The 15,608-nt window shown below is 41.2% G+C and overlaps 2 protein-coding genes across 2 annotated transcripts; one reads left to right on the top strand and one right to left on the bottom strand.

Moving 5' to 3' along the window:
- Positions 1–1,297: 1,297 nt before the first annotated feature.
- LOC119729745 (transmembrane and ubiquitin-like domain-containing protein 2) lies at positions 1,298–3,778 on the bottom strand. Its single transcript, XM_038202466.1, is given in 4 exon segments — positions 1,298–1,786; positions 2,296–2,659; positions 2,662–3,154; positions 3,668–3,778. Coding segments are annotated over 3 exon segments (1,152 nt in total). The 5' UTR covers positions 3,101–3,154; positions 3,668–3,778; the 3' UTR covers positions 1,298–1,437.
- Positions 3,779–4,066: 288 nt separating this feature from the next.
- LOC119729746 (V-type proton ATPase subunit F-like) lies at positions 4,067–9,307 on the top strand. Its single transcript, XM_038202467.1, is given in 5 exon segments — positions 4,067–4,251; positions 6,054–6,075; positions 6,078–6,134; positions 7,571–7,776; positions 8,946–9,307. Coding segments are annotated over 5 exon segments (363 nt in total). The 5' UTR covers positions 4,067–4,203; the 3' UTR covers positions 8,976–9,307.
- Positions 9,308–15,608: the final 6,301 nt, after the last annotated feature.

Here is a 15,608-nt window from a genome sequence, read left to right as displayed (position 1 = left end):
ATTACTTCAAAATGACAGCTTCCCAGAAAGAATAATTTCAATGGGGGTTTAGTCCCCTTACTATCTTTCAACCATGTATGTTTTTCATCAATAATTACGCCAGTTACTTTTCGGATGGCTGCAAATGATGGACTATAGCTTTAAGCACTGACGCAATGGACCCTTCCCGACTGTGTCAATCAAGCACTGCACATTGAACAGTAAAATAAAAAGAAGTAAATGGTTACTCATTATAATTGGAACCAAAATTAAGCAATTTTTCCGTCGCCCTTTAGAAGCCTCCAAGTAGTGCCCTCCAACTTATTCAATCTCAGGTAAACCCTCATAGTCTTCTGCACTTCACAACCAGTTTTGCAAAACCACTTTTGCCCACAAAAGTTAGCACCCACACTTCAACTTCCTTTGAGGTAATCTTCTGTGTAGTATGGATAATACTTCAAATCCCTGCACAACTCTTTTGTGCGCATTTCGTGTGCAGTGATTCTGTGTGACACAGTTACTTGTACACTTCATATCCCTTCACCTGAAACTGACCTGCAGGGTTTTAAATGGTTTTACATTTTGCTCTGAAAATTGACTTCCCACTAGGAGGATTAACCTTTAATTAAGACCATGTCAACTGTAATGTCATGCCAACATGCAGACGACAGGCAAAACAAACACTGTAAGTATTAAATGACCACATTTTTAAAATCTCCCATATTTTGTAGAGAGATACAAGAAGAGCAGAAAAAACTTTTTGCTTCAAGTAGGCATCGCTTGACCACAACATCCTCTTTCTTTAACAGATGTGACATGGCCTATACATGGTTTGTTATATCTCGTCTTGGATACTGTCATTTCATTGGTCTAGAATGTTCACGTGTCCAGCCTATAAATATATGACTGTTATTTCATATACATGTACACCATGCTGAATATGGATTATCTCATATACACCGCGTTGCATATGTTGCGCGCGTGAAGGGTGCGTGTGTAAGTGCCGCGACAGAAGCATCTCAATCTCATGTCTTGCGGAAAAGCAAAAAGAAAAAAGAAAAGCAAAAGAGGCGCGAATTCATAGTGGTGTAAATTTGATGGGGTGGGGGGGGGGGGGGGGCAAAATGTCCCTGCCCCCTCTAAAACTGATATATTGAGAATATGTTGAGAAATACAGGAATTTTTTGGAAAAAAAAAGGTTTTGCCCCCCTCTAGAAAAAATCCTGGCGACGCCCATGGCTCACAGTAATTAAAACATTACACTGCAGGGATTTAATTGATTTTTTGAATAGTGAGTTAAAAACCTTCATTTTTTAAAACTGATTGGCACGATATAACAAAAATATAGTCAACTGCTGTGATGTGGGATATGGCGTTTTGCCTCGGGTACTAACTATACTCCCTTCGGGTGTTAAAAACACCAATACCACATCACAGCAGTCAACAACTGTCAACTATTCAACCCCGCCAGCTGGCAAGAACAGCCAAGATAAATAGGGTGGTGACTCCCACAAGAGATAGGGTAGATGTGGCATTGAACATGTATCGGTACTGCCAGCGTAGGTACCAGACGAAGCCTAGAATGCAAGTGAATAGCGGGATCATGAATCGACCCAGATCCACATCTGTTTCTTGAACGTCTAACCCTGCATTGGACGGCGTCGCCGTCTGTGACAAGAGACAGTGAATGACACAGTTCTGGGTCAAGTTGAGGTCGGCGAGGGTCGAGTTGTCATCCTGAAGGAGATGGCCGTTGAAGATGAGTCGAACCGTCTGTCCAGAGTTGATCTCTTCAGAAAACGTCCGTCTGAGTAAAAACATAACAAAAATACACCTATTATAAGATGTAATTTTGCGTCGGGGTGATATAAATCCCACGACCTCCCACCCGAGTGATTTTTCCAACTTTCACTCGGGAGGTAACACACTGAGTATACAGTGTTTAAAAACGTCGGTGAAGGGCAAAACCTTATTTGAAAAATACACCTGTAACATCAGAGTACAATTTTGAAAATTTCAGTTGCTCACCACGGGCAGCAAAATTGTGGAAGACAGTTTGGGAGTTCTACTGCTCCCTTGCCATAACCAAATTTATCTGTATACTAAGTTACAGCTCATCTCGGTTTTGCAATTTACACAGGGACAAAAACAACAACTTAATATAGAGTCAATGGCCTCTCACAAGAACTGCTAATTAAGGGCTATTGCTTATTCTACGTGTAGGTCTTAAACAGAGCCCCAAAAATGAAAAGATGAAACCAAAGATGAAAGTCCATTTAAACAAACAAATGCAGAGAAGTTTCTCAGTTTACTTACTGCCTGAAGCTACTCAGAATCTCAGTTGGGTCTGCGTAAACCAGCCTCTCCCTGTCCGTCAGGTACTTGATACGGATGCAGACAGCGCCCTCTGGAGTCTGCTCCTGTCCGTCGCTTTGTGTCTGCGCATCCGATTGGTCAGAATCTGCGCGGTTGCCAGCGCTCTGTTCCAACAACAGTTCTGATTGGGCATCTTCATCAGTGCCAGTCTGGGTCGCATCCCCTGATTGGCTGTCCTCTTTTTGAATGGAAGTAGTACTGCTTGGAATACTTTGGCTAGTGGTGGTATTTCCTGAAGACGTAGGATAAATGCATGTTTCCCCAGTTAGCCTGTTTCTGACAACACTTTGGGGTAAGGTTTCGGGACTTTTGCATTGTCTTGACTCGCAGTGCTCTGTTCAGTTCTTCTTAAGTCCGTTTCCTCAAGACCTGTCCTATCTTCGCTTCTAGTTGATGCAGCATCAGTGTTCTCCCCTTCAAGTACTTGGTTTCTTGCATTCTGTGTGCCATAAGAGATGTCTGATGAGGTTGTACCCATCAAAACTGAGCCGTCGCTTTCTGTTCTTGTATTCTCTGTGCCACCACTCCTATTCAGCACATTAGCTTCCTCTATTCCTGCAGATGGCTCTACGGAATGCGGCTGTTCCCCTGCTACGCTAGTATCATCGGGTCTGGGGGACGTGGTCCTAACTCCAGCCCTGTCCGAGACGGACGTTGACAGCCAGGCAACTAGAAGAGTTATTGCTAGGACTAGAACACCAGCAAGTACAGTGACTTCATCGCCAATTCCCTCAATGACAGACATCGTTGCAACGCGTCAATGAACACAGACCCGCTGGCACTGGTTGGAATTACAAATCTGAATATGCAACATAAACAAGAATAATTATCAAATAACTAAAAATCAGTTTGGCAATTTGCATGTTTTAGTTTACGATAGGAGTACATGCATACATTAAAAATGGAATAGGGCGAACACGTCAAACTCAACACCCCCCCCCCCCCCCCCCCCCCCCGACCCATAGCTGGAGCACTAGATTACAGAAGTACATGTAGAACTCCTTTCCTGACATTTGGGATTTGGTCTGTCGTACTAGTACTACGACAGACCAAATCCCAAATGTCAGGAAAGGAGTTCTAGCGCCCCAGTTAGTGGGTCTCCCCCCCCCCCCCCCCCCCACACACACCTGGCTGCCCGCCCCCCCCCCCCCCCCCCCCCCCCTCATCCGCCGTTCACACGATCAAATTTGATCGTTCAGTCATTAGAGGAAGAAAATGGTTCAGTTCGCAATGTCAATGTTGACATTGTTGTCAATATGATATGGCTGTGATAAAAGAAAAACATATTTATGCTTAGTAACTTATGTCATACGTTTTAAAATAATTACGCCGGTATTTTTCCCCCGTTCATCATGTTTACGTGTACAGTACATGCAGTAAGGTTTCGTGCACAAGTCAATTGGGTTAAAATTCAGTCTGGTTCTCTGCTCAGATCCTGGTAATAATTAGCGAAGTTTGCAAAGGCTTCCAGACATTTTTCGATCAAACCAATTTGGAAGAGGTTTTAGTATTGTATTTTATAGCATTCACAATTTTTGGATTGCAGAATTATTTGAAACAACTTTTTAAAATCATATCTGAGCATTACTTCTGCATCAAACATGCTGAATTGAAAAGGTATTTACCTTCATATTCAAAATGAAATTCTATAATTATTTCAGCTTACCCCTACAATTAATCGTACGTTCCGGTAACTTGTCACCTGACTTGCAATATGACCTGTACGTACCTAGCCGGCTGCGGATGTTCCAACACGGAGTTTGCTGTGTTTCTGAAGGGGAAATCAGCTCGTAAATTTGCGATTTTGCGGAACTCAGATTTTGAAATTTCATCGTCTTCTCTGCCAGAATGGCGCACTCAGGAAAGGGAAAACTTATTGCTGTAATCGGTGACGAGGTAGTTATTATTTATCATGTTTTATCAATTCATAATCATAAATTTTCGAATGAGAAAACGAAATGTTTATTTAGCCGTGATCGAACCGGTCCCGCATTTTTTCATTCTTAAGCCGGCATATCGTATAGTGCCCTCATGTGAGCATTTATACAAGTAGGCCTACACCACAAGACATTAAATTCCCTTTCCAACCCGAGTGAACGCGTGACCTATGGCCGCCCTAGTGGACAGCTCGCCAGATAGTAGGAACACGACACAGCGCACGCGTTACTCCTAGAACTATGACTATGAGGCTGCCCTTTCCGCACTGAGCCAACCTGACACTTGAAACGTGCATGCGCGCAGAATGATCGCAGTCATTTTCGGTTCGATATCTCGGAGCGCGCCGCGGGGGGTATGGTGTAGGACTAGGAGCGGAACGATAATATGCGCATGCGTACAAGTGCAAGTACGTACCCCCCGCGGCGCGCTCCGAGCGATCGAACCCGAAAATGACTGCGATCATTCTGCGCGCGTGCACGTTTCAAGTGTCAGGTTGGCTCAGTGCGGAAAGGGCATATTTTTCATCATTTTTGCCGAAAAACCGACAGAATCCACCGGTGTTTGTTCGGTGCACATAACGTGAGTATGTCATGAGGTATTGTACGGAGTTTAAGGGCAAACTGTGCAGCGGTTCTGTGGGAAAAAGCTTGGTTGGGATGGACGTTTTAGTACTTAATTAGTGTTTTGTGCTGACAACAATTTTGCGGGTTCTAACTCTATGAGGCTTCTAGGAGTACTTGCCAGATAGTAGGAAACACAACACAGCGTGCGCGTGGTTCGATTCTCCACCATGACACTTCCTTTCATTTGTTTATCTCCCAAAATTGTATCGTCAGACCCCCTAAAGCTATGCGGTCCTTTTTCTACACATTTACCTTCGATTTGTGTGTGATAACGCGCGCGCATTGCAAGCTTTACCTGTGCAGATTAATGGATTATGGAGGGTCGAGGATATACTTCGTTCTTTACAAATTTTGTCTCTCATTTGTGTGTGGTTAGTCCTTCTTTGATGATAGTGTTTTATCATTCCTTGTCGGTGTTTGTCCTTTGATTGCTGCTTTGTCCTTCCATTCTTGGTTCGTCTTTCGTAAATTGTTGTTTGTCCTTTTACTCAAAGTTTTAGCTTTGGTTAACTTTGGCCCTACTGGCCGCCCATAAAAAAGTAAACACGAAAACACGACATTGTAAACACGACATTGTCACTGATTGTCAGAAAAAAGGCAATGTCGTAAATTGAAGGGGATAGGTTGGAGTTGGTTTTATAGGGTTTCTACGTAGCGTTGCCCATTCACATGGAATTTTCAACAAGAGACTGAATTATCGATACACTATTTAAAATAGAAATAAACATACATGTATGAACTTGTTTCTCCTTCACAAAACGACTACATGTGTATAATAATTTGGGATGTAGGCTAAAGCCATTAGATATTTCAGGGGTGTAGCGAGACCGATTGGATTGGGGGGGGGGGGGTGTGACAATATATTTGCTGACAGACCCTTGGTGCTGGCAATTATTTCTTCCAAAACTTGCTTTTGAAGGGAAAATCAAATGACCTACAAATGTGGCCTACAATGTAGGCTTCGCAGAAAAACAAATTTCGTAAATTTACATGGGTACAAAATAAAGGGTTTATTATTTGATACCAACATCAAATTTGGAGTCTAGTTAACTGTTGGTAGTGGACATATATAATAATATAATTATGTGTACGTTCTGTGTGTGATCCATATTAATTTGAACCCATTCCGTTTTGTAGGATACGTGCACAGGGTTTCTTCTTGGGGTATTGGAGAGTTGAATAACAAGAGGCATCCCAACTTTGTAGTTGTTGAAAAAGGTAAGGACTCATTGGTTTTGTAGAAGAGAAAAGGCAGTTAAGGTGGAGTGTCATGGCCTAGCGGTTAAGAGCACCGGACTCATGCTCTGGTGTTTCAGAGGCAACAGTGGCGTGGGTTCGAGCCCGGGCCCGGACACTTGTGCCCTTAAGCAAGGCACTTAACCATTACTGCTTCGTCCTTCGGATGGGACGTTAAGCCGGAGGTCCCGTGTGTTGTATAAGGCCTAACGCACATAAAAGAATCCAGTAACACTTATCGCTTGGAGAAGGGGTTTGCCCGGTGTTTCTGGCCTCCTAGTTATACTCCTTTGCAAACGTGTGCAAACGAATCTGGAAATTTCACATTTTTCAAATAGACATCTGAAAAAGGCAGCACTTTTTGATGAGCCTATAAAGAGGGTGAGTATGCTTCTAAAGCAAAAATAAACTACAAACTAAGCCTTAATGTAAAAATCAAAATTTGACAAAATTCTACATGTTTTTGTACATGGTGGAAGTGTGGCCTTTATTTACGGAGGTAGTCCAGTAAATTGGCCACATTTATGGGGCTAGAAGTCCGTAGGACCATGCTGCATTGGGGGAGGGGCTTGGCCGGCCACTACATGACAGAAGGGGGCGCTGTTCATGATACACATTTGCATCTGATGCAAACTTGAAAACTTGCGATAATCTTTCAATAAATCGGTACATTTAAAGCTTTCCTACTGTTTGTTCTCCCTTTTTCAGTACTACAGTATTAATACATTTGGGCTGTTGGAAAGTTAGAAATTAACCTTAAGATCAGAGTATTTAATTTTTCACTACAAAAATATGGGGGATGATCTCATGGCCCATCTCCCCTGGTCCCCCTGGGATTTACGCCCTTGGATCCTGTTGCAGTTGGCAACCACTGACTTTCAGGCAATTTGGCCTTGGGACGTTTTACCTGTTTGTTATATTGGCCAGGCTTCTCACTTTGACTAACATTCCACGCTGTTGTGCTAGGCAGGGTTTTCTGGCCAAAGTGCCCTAAGGCCAAAAAAAAAAAGTCTCCGGTTTCTGGTATGCGGGCGCGTCGCCGTAGCCATGCGCGTCGGCAAAATGAAAAAGTTTTTTTTTTCAATGACAGATGATGTCTCAAAACCGCCAAACTCACTGGTTTGACTGGAATCCTGCTGCTGCACAATTTTAACGTGTTTTTAGATGGGGTTATGATCGAGAATAAGCTTTATGTGGCCTCTCTGGTCTCCCATAATATTTGCACTAAGTTTAGTCGGGCACCATTTGCAGTCATCAGCTGACATTTGAAGCAAAAAGAACAGTTAAAAAAAAAAAAAGCCGCGTTGCCGCACCACTTTTCGGGCAAGCTCCATACCAGAAACCGGAGACTTTTTTTTTTTGGCCTAAGATTTTGACGATCGAAATTTGAAATTCCTTCTTCCCTTCCTCCCTTAAAGACACAAGCGTTCACGAAATCGAGGAAAGTTTCAAGAGTTTTGTGACGCGATCGGACATTGCTATCATCCTCATCAATCAGAACTACGCGGAGCTCATCAGACACTTGCTGGACAACCACACAGACCCCATCCCTGCTGTTCTAGAGATTCCATCCAAGGATAGTCCCTATGATCCAAATAAAGACTCCATCCTGCGAAGGGCCAAGGTAACTTCCAATGACATGATGAAACATCACTCAAAATGTCTTTACTATTTTCTTGAATTTCCAAATACTTCCGTGAACTAATCATGGTTTAAACATGAAGTGACCATTAGCCCTAACCCCCTAGGCCCTTCTTGCTTACAACCATCCTCAATCCTCCAAAATCCTCCAAAATTTTGCAACTCCGCCTAAATTTTTCAAATTGTCAGACAGTCCTGCCTCAAATTCGGCATTCATCCTCAATTCTCCAAAATCCTCCTCATCCCAAAACTTTGCGCTCGTGTTTAAATGAAGGATAACCAACGCCAAATCTTTCAAAATCATCAGACAGTCCTGCCTCAAAATGCATTCATCCTCAATCCTCCAAAATCCTCATGTGCTTCCATCACCATTCATCCTCAATCCTCCAGAATCCTCATTTGATTCAATCACCATTCATCCTCAATCCTCTAGAATCCTCCAAAACCGCCAGGAGGATTTTGGAGGAGTGAGGTGGGTTAGGGTTAGAGCTGGTGACAGCAATATTCATCTGTATTCGGATGTACTGTCGGTGATTTTTTTTTAAGTTGCTTATTTTATAGAAGTACAAAAGTTATTCAGGAAAGAATTCCATACGTGGACGTCGCTAATTTTCCCCTGCAGTGACCTATCAGCCATCAGAAAGCAATAACTTGTCCTACAAAGTCAAATTTAGCAGGGAAAATATTGAAGCATTTACTGAGAAAAGACTTGAAATTTTTTCAGACCAGTCTCGTAGGGTTTGTGCACAGGGTGTTAAGTGATGTCCAGGTATGGAATTCTTTCCGTTATTCACTTTTGAATGAGACTTTGAACAAAATCTGCCCACATTTAGTTGTGGAATAATTACTTTACAAATTAAAAATTATGTGCAGGCCCAACAATAATCCAGGCATATCGTTTGTGCAGTTGGTTTATTTCAAATAAGGCATACAAAATTTGTTTTGAGAAAAAAAATTAATTTGCTGAAGAGCGCAGATATCTCTAACCATCTCTGGAGTCTAATTAAAGTCTTTTGTTTCAGTAGTGACTACACTTAATTGATGACGAGAGTAATCATTTGTGTACAAATAAGGGACTGACACTTTCATTGAGTTTCGTATTGTCCCTTTTTAAGCCATATTTACCATGATTATTATTATTTCTGTTCACAGGGCATGTTCAGCGCCGAAGATTTCCGATGAAATTCCAGATCACCGAAGAATGGATCTTGTCAACTCCTGCATAATTTTGATCAAATGGCACGGACATCTGTAACAGTGCAATGCGTCCGCATAAAGCAGCAATAAGATGTATTTATCGTTATTAGACCTCACACAAAGCATTTTATTTTGTGATTGGCGCAAACACGCCACGTCATGTGCATTAACTATGTGATAGCCCCAGGAAGTCAGAAATTATTATATAACCAACATACAGACCCTTGTCATTTGATTGGTGGAACTCACTTCACGTGACATTCGTTATTACTCCCATTCACACTGGGGCTCAAAAAAGTCCCATTCGCCCATGGGGAATGGGAAATACTATTGAACAGTTAGGATCGATGCTTGTTCCATGACGCGGCATTTGTGTGCAAATGCATACTGGTGTGCGCGTTCAGCATTGCGCGTAGCGCGTATTGTTCCAAAGAGCCAGCGCTACAGAGTTGGGTTCAATCATTTTCGCAAAGGGGTGGTTAGGAAGAGAGAAACACATTTTCCACCAATTTTGTATTGAAATAAAAGTTCAATTATATCAAATGACAAGGATCTATATGTCAGTAATACAAAACAAATATTGAGTGGCTTTAAATTGTGAAATGGGAGGAATATTATCGCTTGGTATAATCTGGACTTTTTCAGTTCACTCGGCTTCGCCTCTTGAAGTGGAAAAGTCCAGATTTTACCTTGTGATAATATTCCTCCCATTTCACGCTGATCCATTCAATATTTGTATATTATAGACCTTGTGCGTAAGGGTTGAGTTAGAGGGCAGTGTTTTGAATCCCTTGGATTGGCATGGGTAAAAAAAATTTTTGCACCCATTGTTAAAAATAGAAATAACAAACCTGCAACGCATAGCGTCTATTGAATGTAACCATCCCTGCCAATGTTCTATATTAGGTTGTTTCGTTTATAGTATGAAGAAAGTCTTAAATTTAATAGATTTGATGTGTTAAGTGTTAACAACCACAACATTTATTGACTATATATACTTTTTTTTACCCCAAGGAGAATTTGAACCTCCGGTTGTGATACCCTGGCCACCCTTCCCACAAATGTTCCTTGGTGCAGTCTTAATTGAGAACAGCGCATTCCAGCTAGGACTGTGCATGTACTGCGAGTGTTGCTTGGTTAAACAGGAACACGCCACATTTTGAAATTAACAGTCCAAACTGGGCAACAATGCTACGGTTGTACACCAACATGTCCCATACAGTACAGGGTGTCCCATAAAAACCTGAACCCTCAAAGCGCCCTCTTTTTCACAGCTTTTAAAAAAATAATACATCACAAATATCGATACATATTTGGAGAGTATAGTTCATTAGCTTTTCAACAACGGAAAAATCTTTCCAATCGGGTACTTACTGAGTTATTATGGTTAATTGAAAACAAGTGCCGCTTTTCATTTTGTCCACGGCGACTGTCGCAATAAGAACACGGGCTGAAACTTGCATCCGTGCAAGAGGCTACCAAGTAGAGGGCAGAGGCAGAGCAACACAGTAAACATCTGAGAAGTTAACCAAACAGTCCTTTTTAGGACTACCAACTTCCAAAAAGAGAGATTGTTGCCAACAATGTATAATGAAAACGAACCAAATATAGAGAGTAAGATTAAAATTATAGAAAGTGAAACTACCCTCGCCCCAAATCCACTAGACCCTGGACAAATGAAAAATCAGCACTTTTTTTAAAATGGCCATAGCTCAATAAATATTTACCCGATAAAGGTTCTGTTGGTTTTCTTTTGGACACCCTGTAGCATCGAAAGAAAATGTCCGCCCCAACACTGCCGCATTATGATCCGTGGAGAGGCTGTACTTGAAATTTGCATTCCATGATGAAGTTCAGTACTGAGTTGTAGACGCTTTTGCGTTCAGTAGCCGTCTTTGGGCTCGCGTTCTGCCACCGAGCTTCAGTGTTTACGATATAAAAATCTCTCTGAACAAAATTGTTTGGCCTACTTTGGTAGGGTGTGATATATCAATAAAATAGTAACTCTTGAAACTCACTGCAAATGGCTCAGTTTGTTTTGGTCTGATTATGTTCAATCATGGACTATGTGGGGTATTATCTTCTGGAGGTTGGGGGGGGGCAGTGGATGTGGACATAGACTCAAACAATGTAAATCTCTTGTTTTCCAAGATAATGCGTCTTCTTGACAAGCTTGGACAATGCTGTCTTCTAAAGCTGATATCTGATGTATCTGCGTAAAGAGTTGATCCCTGCCACCCTATATGACAACTCGGTAAATCCGCGTCAGCATGACAGGTTATATTTTCCGGCTAATACCAACAACGGAAATAACAACGGCTTGGCTCCGATTGTCCTGTGCATCACGACTTTCATAAAATTGGCTAGCTCGTCGGTATGCCATGACTGTCATTGACACGGCTTCTATTAAACGGGGTGGGGAGCCTTCACCACAAAGCAAGATTGTTTGTCGTGATTGCTTTTTGGCAAGGCCCCTTGCAAAAACTGAACCTGATGAGTAAAATTCATTATTTATCATGGTGTTGGCAGATGCACTTACAAATTGTTTTCGCGTATTATTTTCAAGGATTTAATGTCTTAGATCGAAGTGTCAGTTTTCCTCTGAAACACCTCGGGATTTGAACAATATACGGGAGGCCTACACAAGACCTTACTTTACGGCCACCTTCAATGTTCCATTATTAGTAATTTGACACTTATGTCCGTGTACCGCGTAATGACACGTCCCATAATGGCTGAACAGTAATGATATTCTCATAATAATTATTATAGCTGTTTTGAGGAGTTAGGTAATACCTATACGCGTACTGATTCGCGAAAACAGATTATGGGCGCATAGCGCACAATTCGTTTTGGAAACATCCAACAGAAAAAAAATCTGAGGTTTTCCGTTCACATAGAAAATTGAAAATTCGAAATGAGCCTGATAAATCGAATACTTTGAAGAGCACGGGTATAGAGTGGAATATTTGTGCCAAACATGAGAGAGGACGAGTTGTAGAAAACAGCAGTGGAGTAAAACTGTGGTTCGTGTGGTTCGATTTGCATTGGGGTTGGGGGGAGTATGGAGGAGTGAGGGCGAGTTTCCGGAGGGGGACATTTTGATGTACTTTCAATAATGAGAAGCTCATGTTGGCTTGTAAGTCTTCACTTCTATAGCATTGTGGTTTTATGTCATATCACAGCCCCCCCCCCCCCCCCCCCCCCCATGCTGGGTGTTGGTTGAGGTGTGTAATTTCCACCACCCCCGTTGGGAAGAAATATGTCTTAAAAAATAGTTTCTGTTTTTTTGTTTAGGCCAATAGTGACCAATGCTGTGTGAGTTTCAATGGTCGTCATTGTACAACTTCATGTGGGACAATGTTAAGAAAGGGGCGTATCCAGATTTGGATCATGAGGCGGGTGGGTGTTAGCTACCGGGGTGGGGGGGGGGGATAGCAGGCATTGGATGTGCTTTTCTGCACGATTTACCTATTTTATAGTAATAATAATCTAATAACAATTTGGGGGCTAATCATCCTTACTCGCAACTGAGAAGCTGCATGAATTGCGGAGGACGTGGCCAACGAAAGTGTTTGGTTTTTGCGGCCCACCAGTGTTGGATTTTTTTCGACCCAAGAAGAGATTATAGACTTCTTAATCCCTCCCCCGGAAGACCAGCCACTGATGAAGATGGCGCTTATAGGCGGGCCGCGGGAAGATACTCGCGAGACTTCAAAAGTCGCCTGTTCTCATCAACAACAGGTGAGTGATGAAGGCAATGACAATGATCGCTCATCACCATATAAACATCGTATTCAGAAGGGAAAAAGTCAGGGACCGTATATAAGATGCCCGGCATATAACACTGTCCACGTCTCGAGTCACATCAGATAAAAATCAGAGTGTGCCGTTTGGCCGCGGTGAAACAATAATTTAGGCCCCCCAAAAAGTCTCCGGTTTCTGGTATGGAGCTTGCCCAAAAAGTGGTGCGGCGACGCGGCTTTTTTTTTTTTTTTTTACCTGACTTTTTTGCTTCAAATGTCGGCTGATGACTGCAAATGGTGCCCGACTAAACTTAGTGCAAATATATGGGAGTCCAGAGAGGCCACATAAAGCTTATTCTCGACCATAACCCAAGCTAAAAACACGTTAAAATTGTGTAGCAGCAGGATTCCAGTCAAACCAGTGAGTTTGGCGGTTTTGAGACATCATCTTTCATTGAAAGAAAAACAACTTTTTCATTTTGCCGACGCGCATGGCTACGACGACGCGCGCGCATACCAGATGAACACAATGAACCACTGCTTCAAACAGTAGGCCTACGTCGTTTACTTTTATCCGAACATTGGATATTGTGGCTAACATTGCGGTCATTTTTGGGGCGATCCATTTGACTTGCAAAGGACCATCGATTTGGTCCGATGACATGACTTGGGCGATGGCAGATGATGATGGAGAACGGCACAGCTACGGAGGCCATTCTCCTAAGATGGTCCTGATGATGATGTTCCTTATGGCAAGTGGACTTCAAGGGAACGCGCAAGTTTCTCTTCAAGGTATGGTAACGTAATGCACGCCACCTTTGATTGGGGTTTATATCCCTTATAAGGCCAGAAGGGGGGGGGGGGGGTTGGAGACTAGGGTCTTATTGTGATCGTCTTGCGGTATAATGACGGATTTTGTAAAATGTTGCATTGCACAGAAAGTCAGAAAGAAAGTGAAACGGATTCATTATCTTTCTTTTCTTAAACAGCAATCAAAGTTGATACACCAATGAAGTATGCCTTAAAAGAGCATGTTCTTCCACTCATTAGGAATACAAATGATTACTGAAATTGATCCATGCTATCAGAAGTTATGCATGTTTGACTAAAACAACATTTTTGTTTATAGCTGTCCATGAAATGCCATTTAGTGAGAATTATACAGATTGCACACAGGCATTCAAGTAATGAGGTTTTCATCACTTGAGTCGAGACTTAAAGATTATCTTTGCTGTCAGATTGTTTGTGTTTTGTTTATGAGGAACAAGCCAACTCTTCTTCCCCATGAAATATTGATGTTTGTTTTGCAAGTTTTCTGTTCATTCATGGCGCGGAGGTTGGAAAACGTCAATGTTTCATTGTATTTAAAAGGTATTCATCAGTTCGTATAGAACAGTAAATGTTCAGTGGTGGACAGCTGAATTTTGTGGTCTTTTAATTTATTACAATAATTTGGAAATAGAGTACGCAAATTACACGTGAAATTGTCACCTTAGTCAAGAACGTGTACTTTATCCCGATTTTTCTGAAATGGAACGAGCCACACATTTTTTTTTGAAATATTTTGTTTCCTTTTAATTCGGTCATTTTCTTGCATCCTGTATACACGCGAAGACATCTGCAAATGTTTTAGTCAAACTGAGTATAACAGGCGGGCGTATTTGTAATTATCGTTAATGAAATTAAGATTTCCCGTCGACTTTTGCGATTTGTTTATTCAGTCTTTCCTTTTCAATAGGTTTCGGGAAGTCGGTACGAGTACAGTTCCTCATTCGCGTTTAGCATTTGGATTTCGTTTAAATGTTTTAATATTAATGTATATTCAAATATATTTTTCATATAAGCATGTGTCATAAGCGGTTAGTTTTGATATGATATTTTTCAAATATATTTTCATATAAGCATGTGTCATAAGCGTTTAGTTTTGATATATCTTAACTTTTCCGTTGTTATCTTTTAACGTGGACAATAAAGAACAAATGAAATGATATGAAACCTTTTTTAATATAAAATGAAAAAAAAAATGAAATGAAATGCAAAACCCTAAAACCGTTATAAGTAGGCCTTAATTATTATTATTTTTTTCAACGAAAGTGAAATAATATTATATTGAAGATGCCTTGTATTTTGCTGAACGTCAATCGTAGTATAGCGATAAGAAATCAATTTTTCATTTAAAGAAATAATCATCTTCATTGTCTTTTGATTACGGGCGAAATTTCAACCTGGTCTCATCTATATCAACCCACCAACCATTAGATCTGCACATGAAGAATCAGTCTCTTTACACAGTATTTCTCAGGCAATCCAACATCATTTAGTTAATTACCATGCCAATTTGTTTTGGTAAAGTTTATGATTATGTTTTCCCGTCGATTTTGAAAGTTGTTCATTTAGTCAAAATCATGGCAGCATGCATGCAAGTCACGATTCTGGTCAACGATTTTATAGATCGCACTACTTATTATTTGATATCGCACTACTTATTATTTGATGACGTTCCCTGAGTTTTCAGCTCAACAAAATTGAAAATTATATCATGGGATGACAGTTTTTTCGGAGTTAATGTTTACGAAGACGTCTTTTCGTTTTACAAATTGTCAAGTTGTGAGCCCCATTCTATAATTTTGTGTTTTTAGACTCATTAAAAATAGTGCTTTTTGAAAACCAACAGGAATGTTGTAAAAATATAAAAGCCGCTTTGGTTCAGTTTTTGACTTTATTTAATAGACTGGGTGATATTTCAAAAATTGTTACACGAAGAGGCTTTTTCGAGTAGAAATTGGTAACATGGCTATTTTACCCCAATTTTGGGGTGCTGAATCCGAAAATGATGTTTACCAAGCTGACTTTTTAGTGAACATATGCCCAA

The sequence above is a fragment of the Patiria miniata genome, unplaced genomic scaffold (genome assembly GCF_015706575.1).
Source record: "Patiria miniata isolate m_02_andy unplaced genomic scaffold, ASM1570657v1 HiC_scaffold_21, whole genome shotgun sequence".
Classification (NCBI taxonomy): domain Eukaryota; kingdom Metazoa; phylum Echinodermata; class Asteroidea; order Valvatida; family Asterinidae; genus Patiria; species Patiria miniata.
This window is presented reverse-complemented; position numbering and strand designations above follow the sequence as displayed.